Below are 9,868 nucleotides of genomic sequence, written 5' to 3' on the forward strand. Positions count from 1 at the left end.
GGCGTGGGGCTGGGGACAGGGGCCCGAGGACAGGGACCCGCTGCCATCGGCGTGGGGCTGGGGACAGGGACCCGAGGACAGGGACCCGCTGGCAGTGGGGAGGAGGCACCCGTGATGCTGGGTCCGTATGCGGCCCTGGCCCTGCCAGCAGCCCGCGAAGGGCAGCCCAAAGTTACGGAGCCCCTGAGGACGGCGGTATTGAGGATATTTAAAAATAGGAGAAGCGGCTAAAATAGGCGTTCAGGCAATTGCTTCGTAGGAGCTCGTGGTCTTGGCTGTACCTGTTTCTGCGGGTCCCGGGGGCTGAGTGCTATTAATTTTCACGTCCGTGGAGCTGAATCGGGTGGAGAAGCGGCATCGCTTTGGGTGGGTTTGGATGCCCCAAAATTTGCTGGGAGCTTTTGGGGAGAAACGGCTCTGTAAATGCTTTTGTCTCCTATTTCTGCTCCTAAAGACCCCGCGTCCTTTGGCGCAAATCTTTGCTGTGAGTCCACCGGCTCACTCGCCGCTGCGTTCGTCCTCCCCTTTCTGCTGGGGCTCGGAAAGGGCGATGCCGGGCTCCGTGGGCGATGCCGGGCTCTGTGGGCGATGCCAGGCTCCGTGGCACGGCACACACGTGGTGCTCCCACGGGACCCTGGGGAGCGTGGCACACGCGTGTGGAGCCCACGTGCACGCGGCGGGAGCCCTGTCCGACAGCCCGGCCAGCCCCTCCGCGCCCTCCCTCACAGGGAAGCTCCGGGCATCCATCAGGCTGTTAATTGTGCTAATTAGAGAGTGTGGAGGTGTTAATTGGAAAACCCTGGTATCGTGCCTGTTTTGGGGGGGGGGAACGTCAATAAAAATGAATTGATGACTTGGCATGGCGCGTGCACTTTACAGGTTAGTGGCGAGTCAGGGGATGTCAAGGAAATGTTGCTGCTCAGATGAAGCAATTGTTAATTAAAAAGCGACGGTAATTAATATACTCTTATTGCCATATGGTACTGCTGAAGGCAGGGGGATTCTTTACTGCATTTGTAATTCTCCGGTTCCTTTTCTTTGTCCTGTGAAAGGTGCGCATTTAAGTAAAAGGGGGAGAAAAAAAAAGGCAGAGTGCTTATTCTGTGCAGTGATTTTGAGTCTGAAATGGTAATTAGCAATCGAAGCTTCTGTTGCTCTTTGCCATCAGAGGGGTCTCCTCCCCTCCCCTTTTAAGTAAACCCATCCTTTTCTACTTCATTTTCTACTTTATCTGGGTGTTGCATCTTCTGCGATGACTGCCTGGACAGGGTCCCTGCCTTTATGCCTGGGGGAAGGTCTGATCCTGATTAGACCCCTCTGGATACCAGTGTGTGGAGAATCCCTAAAATATTGGATGTGTTTGAACTAAAATAGATGAAAAGCCGGAGCCGGGATGCTGCAGAGCTCTCCTGTCTGTGTGCAGGGATGCACGTGTGCTCCGGCACTCGCAGCCGGTCCTGCAGCTGGGTTTTGCTCTTCCCAACACAGCTTCAAGCCGTCCCGGCTCAGCCCTGGCTGGAAAGGCTCTCATTCCTAATTTAAATCGACGTTGTAACATTGCAGACACTGGCTTTGGGTTGGTTTTTTTTTTTTTCTTTAAGGTTTTGTAAAACTTTTATATGAATGGAAATATTTTCATTATTATTATTACTTTCTTTTATTACTTCCCTTGTAGTGTTGGGAACCCAGACAACACACCAGCATCCCAGTAGGGTTTGCAAACGGGAAGTCGAGTTTTACTAGACTTGGAGAGGGAACCCAACTGGCCTGGTGTCCCGGGCTGCGGGAATCACCCGGCTGGACCCCAGCGCCGGTTCATCTGCTCCAGCATTCTCCCTCTGGCAGGGGCCGGGGCCGGCAGAGCAAGCCCACGGTTACAGCTCCTCCACCAGAAGAGATTTCCTAATTCCCAATAGTTAAGCTTCAATTTATGCCCCGAAGCCAGGAAAGTTTTATATCCTTTCCAAACCCTTTTTTTTTTTTTTTTTTTTTTTTTCCCTTTTTTAATACTTCCTGTTGTAACTCTGGATATTCTTGTTCTCCATATAAAAGTCAAATCCCTTTTTGAATCCTGCCGAGTTTCTGGCCGTGGTGATGCCTTGTGACTGCCGGACACAGGCAGAGTTCGGCTTTCCCCATGGGGCCACTCACCTGGCCGAAACACGGAGCAGGCGGCGGAGTTTCGGAAGGAAAATGAGAAAAGTAACAGCAATAATTTAATATTTCTGCAGGCTCTTGTTTGACGTCTGGCGGGAGGGGGGGGGTAAGGAGCAGATGTAGTTTTTGAAGGTGAAAGGGGTTTTCTTCCAGCTTTTTTGCTCCTAACGCAGCATCCGTAGGCGAGCATCCCGTCCTTTCCTGATCCCTCCTCGGGAAGCTGCTCCGACCGCACTGCGCTCTCATCCCAGCACCCCGGCTCCCGCGCTTCCCACAAAACCAAAGCCCAGTAATCCCGTTAACCTTGAACTCTCCCACCGCCACCGGTGTGTCACCCCGCGCGGGTTTGGTAGTGCCAGGACGGCAGGAGGGAGCCGGCAGCTCCACATGGGAATTAATGTCAGTCATGTACCCTGCGGAAATGACTTTTGAAATGCATATAATCTCAAACATGCAAATGAGAAGCTTGCTTCACCCTGTTTAATATGAATGATCAGCTTCTGAATAGCTATTATTACACGCCACATTTCAGCAATTATGTTGTTCGCGGTTTGTCTTTCTGTCTTTTGGGGCGGGGGGTGAAGACGGAGGGGGGGGTTGAAGAGAAGAAAAAGGGAGAAACAGTATTTCTTCTCCCTGTCCCTTTCTCTTTATTCCCCTCCTGTTTCAAACTCGCTGGCCGGCTGCACGTGGCGGTGGGCAAACGCCGATCCCGCTCTGGCACCCGCCGGTGGGGAAGGAGCTGGCGTGGATGAGATGAACCCCGGTGTCCTCTGCTTTTCCGCAGAGCAAAGCATCTGTTGGGAAGGGGGGAGATGCACTCGGCTCCGGTGGGGCTTCCCGCGCCCGCGTCCCGCTCCGTGCATGTCAGGGCTGGATGTGGCCCCGGGGGGCTTGGTGTTTGCTAGCTGGAGCGGCAGGGTTTGGTGCTGGCTGCGGTGGTGGCTTCTTCTCCGGTGCCAGCCCAGATCCAGGAGTTTCCCCCAGAACGGGGACCCTCGGGTTCACAACTAACAGCCTGCCCGCTACTCAAACCCAACGGAGCAAAGACTTTGTCTCATTGCTTTGAAGCCAAGCCCTGTAACTCCCGGGGAGTCCCTCCCCTATCCCATCTGCCTTAATTTAAATAGCATTTAAGACCAGGGGAGTAAGGGATGCACTTAACACCCAGCTCTTGTGCAGCTGGCCGTGCATTGAGGTGCAAGCAGCTTTTCCAGCCTGCAGCTTGCCCGGTGGTTTCCCCCAGCTTGGCGTGGTGGCTTGGGGGCTTGTACTGGCCGAACGGAGCTCCGGACACTGCCCTGAGGCTGCCAGCATCCCACAGCTCTGCTCCCGGGATCGCTGCAGCGTGCACGGGCACCCTTGCCAAGGCGAACCCTGCAGCTGGATCCCGGGGAGTTCTGCCCTCGTGTCCTGGGCGTAACAGGGCGATGGGCAGGGAGAGGTTACAGGGATAAAACCCATCCACAGAAGCAAAGTGTTGCCCTGTTGCCTCGCAGAGGGAAGCCTGGAATTGCATGAAATGAAGCGCAAGAGCTGCAAAACGCGGCCACTGGGGGCTTTTGCGGGGCTGAAAATGCAGTGGGTGTTGTAGCCCCTGCACCCTGGGTTGAAGGGCAAAGCGCCTGGCTCGGCCCCTTGAGGGAACCCGAGGGGTACGGCAGGAGGAGGGGGTGCACGGAGGCGTCTGGGAGAAAGGCAAGATTTTCCAGCTGGTGTCTGGAGCGCCGCCGTGCTCTCACTTTGCCGCGTCCCAGCTCCGTGGTACCTTTGGGCTTCCTTGACCTGGCGGCAAACTTTCTGCTGGGTGTTTTTTCCTGCTGTGAAGTGCTGGTTTGCTGGGAGCTGAAGTGCTTGGTGGAAACGTGTCAACTTTGTTGAGCTTTTCACGGTGAAATATGTGGCGCAGGCTCCGCGTGCTTGGTGTGCAGCCTCGCTGGGGCTTCAGCTTTGCTGTCTCCAGCATCTCAAAGTGAAATATTTTGGAATTCTGTGAAAAATGCCTGGATTCCTGGGGTTTTATGTCTTGCATCAGGCTGGGAGAAAGCTGAAAGCATGGTGTTTTCCTAAGGGACAGGTTGCACTTGCTTTGCCCCAGTGCTGTACAAGGGCCGTCAGCGTGTTCATGGCAGCTCACGCTGCTGCACGTTTATTTTTTGGAGTAAATTGACCACAGCTAAAACTGGCTGGGGTTTGCCATCCCCTCCTGCATCTCCCTGCCGGACCTTGCAGGGATCAGAGGTGGGGCAGGACAAGGATGGGGCACGGGGCTGGCGGAGGTGGGGATGCCAACCAGGGGTTTCGGACTTTCTTCTCAGCCTCTGCTCTCTTCTCCTCCTCCTCAGGTCCTGCTAGCAAGTCATGATGGTTGAATCTGCCTCGGAGACGATACGGTCCACTCCCTCCAGCCAAAACGGGGTCAGCAGCCTCAGCAACCAGCCCGATGGTGGCGGGGGCGGCGCAGGCGGCGGTGGAGGGGGCGGCGGGCGTGAAGGAGCCGCCGGTGGGGAGACCAACGGCGAGATGAGCCCCGTGGAGCTCCTGCACTTCCAGCAGCAGCAGGTAGGAGGGACACCCCGCTTCCTTCTCTTCCCTGCCTTGCACAAGGCAACATGGAAGCAGCTCCTTCGAGGATTTGATTTGGGGGCAATACCCGGTTTTACCCTCCCCTCGTCCCCAGGGCTGGCCCAGGAGACGGGCCACTCATCCCTGTTGAAGCAGGGGTGCAAGTGCTGCCCCAAAAAGCAGGTGCCTGTCCTTTGGGGTGCACATCCCTCAGGAGATGGAGCCCATCCATCGGTGCGGCTCGTGGGCTGGCGCCTGCTGCCCCGGAGAGGGCTGTGTTTTGGGGGGAGGTCCTGCCTGCGCCGGTGGGGTCGGTTCCCCATCGGTGCGGGGAAGGTGGTGCAGGAAGAGGAGGGCTCTGAGAGCAGAGTAAAGACCTGTTGGCTGTAAGATAAGGAGCAGGTTTTCTCTGAGTCTGTACTTGGTTATCCAGGGGGGTGATCAGAGGTAGGCCCCCATTCTCCGGGGTTCCTGGTGCCTTCAGCTGAAGAATGAACCTCACACACGTGGCCGAAAACACGTGTGACCGGGACGTGTGCACGCAGCAGCTCTGCCCTTGAGCACACGTGTGTGCACCGCGGGGAGCCCGTGCACGGGAGCTGCGGCGCCCACGTCTCCCCTTGCACCGTGCACGCCCGGGCAGCTGTGGGGAGGGGGGGAAACGTGTGTGCGTGCCTGCAGGTTACCTTTCAAAACAAACTTTGGAGAAAACATAAATTTTCCTCCTCGGATACTAAATAAGGCAATGATCCCTGCCTCGTATGGAGATCGCCTCCCTGAGCCATAAATTCCAGCGTGAAAGCTGTAAAAAATTGCTGTGTCTGATACTTTAGTAGTGAGTGCTGTAAATCCATTACCTGAATAACAGCCGTTTCTCACGCAGTTAAGCCCCTGTTCCCCGATCTGAAGGGTAATCATGCGTGTAATGCTGCTGCGAGTCACCCCTGCCGAAGGAGCCGCCGCTCGCCCCCCTCCCCGCGCCGGGGACGGCCCCGAATTTCACTGAGCGGCAACCGGAGCCAGGGGTGAACGGGAGATGCTGGATCCTGCACGGCCAAAACGGCGCAGGTTGGAGGGTGGGCAGCATGGTTGTGAAGCAGGGTGATCTCCTCTGGAAAACGAGGAAAAAAAGAGGATTTTGCAGTGTGGAGCGCTGCTGCTGTTGGCTCATCCCCATGGATGCTGCTCCCTGAACTCACCCGGTAAATCCTGCCCTGCCCAAGGCATGGCTGATGTTTAATTTCACCCTTTTGCATTTCTTCTTTCGGATTCCCGGTGTAATTACCTTGGGAAACTCGCCTGCACGTGGAATTATTAAGGCAGAGGGTTTGGTAAACTTCCAAAAACAAATGACATCTGCAATGACAGCAGCTTGGGGGGAGGAAAAAAAAAAAAAAAACCAACCCCATCCCGAGGACTATCAATCTTCATGCTTCAGGGAACAGACTGAGCACCAGCTGGGGTCAGGAATAAATGTCCCCATATATAGAGTTTTGCACAATTAGGTGCTTCATGAAGGCTTTACACCATCCTCGGCAGCATCCAGCATTTGCCCCTTGTTGCAGGCAGGCTCCCGGATCGCTGAGCTGTTCCCATCTGACAGCTCCTCCGTCCCGGCTCTGCCACAGCTCCCAAAATGTCGGCGCTCGATCCTTATTCTTATTTAACGATACGAAATCCCCAAGAAATAGATGTTAGGAAGCCTGGAGGGGTGGGAACCCACCACTCAACCACCCCACCTAGGCTTGAGGGGCCACCAGTGGCTTAAAACTCCACGTCCGTAGGGGTTTGCTTGGGTGATGCAGCTCTCCGGGGGCGCGTGCTCTGCCCTCGTTTTTGGCTGGTTTTGCACTTTTTGGTGAAATGAGCTGGTTTTCACCTTTTTTCAGTGCCCACAGTCTCTCTGCTTTCGCTCTTTTGAAGGGGTGAACCCAGACAGCCCTGGGGCTTGTTAGGGCTGCGGGGACTTCTTGGGTTAAAACTCCTCTCTGAGGATGCTGCCCGGAGGCGAGCACTCCCAGTGGGAGCTGGTGGGGAGGTGTGTGTATTGGGGGGTGCTCGGGAACCCCCCCCAAGGCTGTTTTGGGGCCTCTGGGGAGTCCCTGGAGCAGGAGGATGTGGGTATCCGGCTGCACCAGCCTGGCTTTGCCAGGACAGGGGTTGCCAGCCACGGCACCGGCTCTGCCCCACTGCAGAGCGGAGCTTTCTGTCGCCATCCTCAGCTGTGCCGGGTCGGTCTGTCAGATCCATGCAACTTCGGAGCATCCCGTGGTCCGGAGAGCCTGGAGGGAGAGCAGGAGCCTGGTGGGATGGGATGGGGAAAGGGCATCTCCCCTCCTCTCCCTCCCTCCCTCTCCCCCCAGCCCAGAGGACAGCGTTCGGGTTAAATCCCTGGATTTCAATGGCGGGATTCGGCTGAAAAGCTTGAATAGCGCGCGCCCGCATTGTGCCGGGGTTGGCGGAGGGGAGAGGTCGGCCGGGGGCATGGGAGGGCTGCCCGCCGGCCGGGGGCTCCCCAGGCTCCCCGGTAATGCTCGGCGGAGGAAGGCTGGGCAGGAAACGGGGGCAGCGGGGTGATGGGGGTGTCGCATCCCTGCAATGAGAGAGGATGGGGGATGCTCCGACTCGGGTATCGGGATGCAGGGCTGCACCCCACGGGAGTGGTGGGAGAAGGGGCAAGGGAGACCCATGGGTGGGCATTGCACGGGGCTGCCGTGCCAAATGGGGGCTGCTCTCCGGGGATTTGGTTCTCTCTAGGGTTTCCTTGAATTCCTGCAAAAAATCCCAAGTTTCCCAGTCTCGTCCCGGAGCTGGGGTTTAAAGCCGTGGGGTGCAGAGAGGCTGCGTCTCGGGGGTTGTTGCGGTTTTGGGGTGCAGGGGGTGGTGGGGCCCCAGTGCAGAGATGCTCGGAGCAGGGATGTCCTGGGGGAATCATGGGGAAAGTCCCCAAGCCCGGCAGCCACACGGTAGCTCTTTCCAACTTGCAGTCCCATGGAAAAGGAGCCATCTGGAAAACCCAGCCGCTCCAGTGTTGTTTGGTATTTTTTTATTATGCAAAAAAACCCAAAACCTTTCGGTTTATTGCAGACACACGTCAAAGAAATACTAAGTTATTAAACAAAAATAAGATGTGTTTTTAAAAAAAAAGCAGCAAATTGGACTTTTTTGGTAGTTAAAGGAGGGTGTGGATGGGGGGAGGAGAGGCTCTTCTCTGCCATAGGAAAGATACCGTTCCATAAAACATGTGATCACATCTCAAATATATTGTGTAATCCGCTATTATTAGGGTATTTAAGATAAAAATGAGACCGGAGCACTTAAGTGAAACTCATCTCTCTATTAGGTTCCTTGATTTATATTTCATATTTTACTGAGTACAAATGCGGGAGGGTTTTTTTTTTTTTTTTCCTTTTTTCTTTTCTTTTTTTGGTTTTTCTTTTTTTCCATGGGCTGGGATTGTCAGGAGCTTGTTCCTTGTGTTCTTCGTTAGTGGAAATGGGTTTAACCCCTCGCCTGCGAGGATTGAAGAGTCAAGAGTGGAGGAATAAAGTCCAGAAGCACTCGTGTGTGCAGCGAGAGGGAAAACAGCTGGGGCCGAGAGCAGCCCAGGGATGGTTGTAAAAAGGACTTTTTTTTTTTTTTTTTTCTTTTTTTCCCCCCACTTTTTTTGGTGTCATTTTTGTTAATTTTGATCTCTTTGAGCCATTTGGTTCTGGTTAAGCAAGACCGGGGCTGGGCTGGGTGGAAGTGCTTCTCAATATGGCATCATTTACCGTTAATATCCATCTAAAAATATCCGTGTGTGTGTGTTGTTTTAATAGCTCTAATTCTGGAATGTGACGATGTCATTTTTATGAGGTTAGTGTAAAAAATCTTTTTTTTTAAACATTTTTTCATCCCTTCCCAACCTCTTTCTACCCTCCAAAAGGAATGGAGGGAAGAGGGAGGACACAGACTCTCTTTATAGAACTTCTTTCTGCCCCTTCCTTGCAAAATTCTTGGTTTAATGTTATTTTTAGGGTGGCTTTTTGCTCCTTGGAGGTTAAAACCCCATGCAAAGCTTTGATCCCGTCCAGGTGGAAAATCCCTGGGGTATTTTTGGGCAGCGGTTCCCATCGCAGGCTGGGTCAGCCCGCTCCCCCCCGTGCGGCAGGCGGCCGGCGCGCTGCTTTTGGCTCCGGCAGCTGGAGCGTCCGGGCACTGCTGGGCGTAATTAAAAAGTACACCCTCGTAAAACGAAATACCTGGTAGAAGAAGGTAGTTTAAAAATACCCTGGCCAGGATTTTCCATTGCACTGTTTGGTTTTCGAGAGGCCCAGGCTTACACTTTTAGAAAGACCCATGGATGTCTCCTCCTTGGACCCGTGGATCCTCGCCAAACTTTTTTGAACCTCTTGACCTATTTCTTCCCAATTTGGCCAGGCAACGGGAGGCCTCGGAGAGGCTCAGCTCGGGCAGGTTTTGTGGGGAAAGAGGCAGCCAGGCAGGGATGAGGTGTTATAGGGGCTGAAGCGCGAGTCAGCTGTCCTAAATGGGATGGGAGCCGCCGCCGCCTCTCCCCGGGCTCTTCCAGCGCTAGGGCCAGGTGGGACCTGCTGTCCCCCGTGGGAAAAAGTTGAGTTTTGTGGTGTTTGCTGTGGGGAAGGCAGCCAAAAGCTGGCCCTCCTGCTGGCCTGGGATGCCTGCATCGTGTACAGGGGTGGAGGTGTGGAGTCCCACTGGCAGGAGCCTTTGGGGGAAGAATCAGTGATAATCCCCAGGTACGTTGGGTGGAATCCGGGATAATGGGCTGCTTCCCTGCTGGAGGATGAGATGCTTTTGCCTGAAGTCAAGGAGGATCCAGCCTCAGTTTATCCAGAGAACTGGAGGGATTTGGTGTCTCCGGGGCGAAGTGAGCATCCCCATGGGCTGGGTACCCCGAGAGCCCCTTCCACGGCTGGGAAACCTCTGCTGCCACGGGAGCAGCTCGGAGCTGGTCCTGGCGGGGTGTGTGCTGTTGGACAGAGCCTTCGTTGCACCTGGGTTTAATTAATGGTTTATTTATTGACCCCCTCCTCATCCCAGCACACACCTTCCAGCATCTCTCCCTGCAAAAAAACCCTGGTGTGTTATGTGCCCCCGCGCAGCCGGAGGTAGGTGTGCCCC

General features: G+C 54.9%; 1 protein-coding gene across 1 annotated transcript in view; it reads left to right on the forward strand.

The window, feature by feature from the left end:
- The first annotated feature begins 4,519 nt into the window (after positions 1 to 4,519).
- FOXP4 (forkhead box P4) overlaps positions 4,520 to 9,868 on the forward strand; it is a 39,210-nt gene continuing 33,861 nt past the window's right edge. Inside the window, exon 1 of the mRNA XM_009638260.1 lies at positions 4,520 to 4,720. Within this exon, the coding sequence (XP_009636555.1) occupies positions 4,520 to 4,720 (201 nt within the window). The remainder of the gene's footprint in view (positions 4,721 to 9,868) is intronic.

Source organism: Egretta garzetta, unplaced genomic scaffold (genome assembly GCF_000687185.1).
Source record: "Egretta garzetta isolate BGI_Z169 unplaced genomic scaffold, ASM68718v1 scaffold105, whole genome shotgun sequence".
Taxonomy (NCBI): domain Eukaryota; kingdom Metazoa; phylum Chordata; class Aves; order Pelecaniformes; family Ardeidae; genus Egretta; species Egretta garzetta.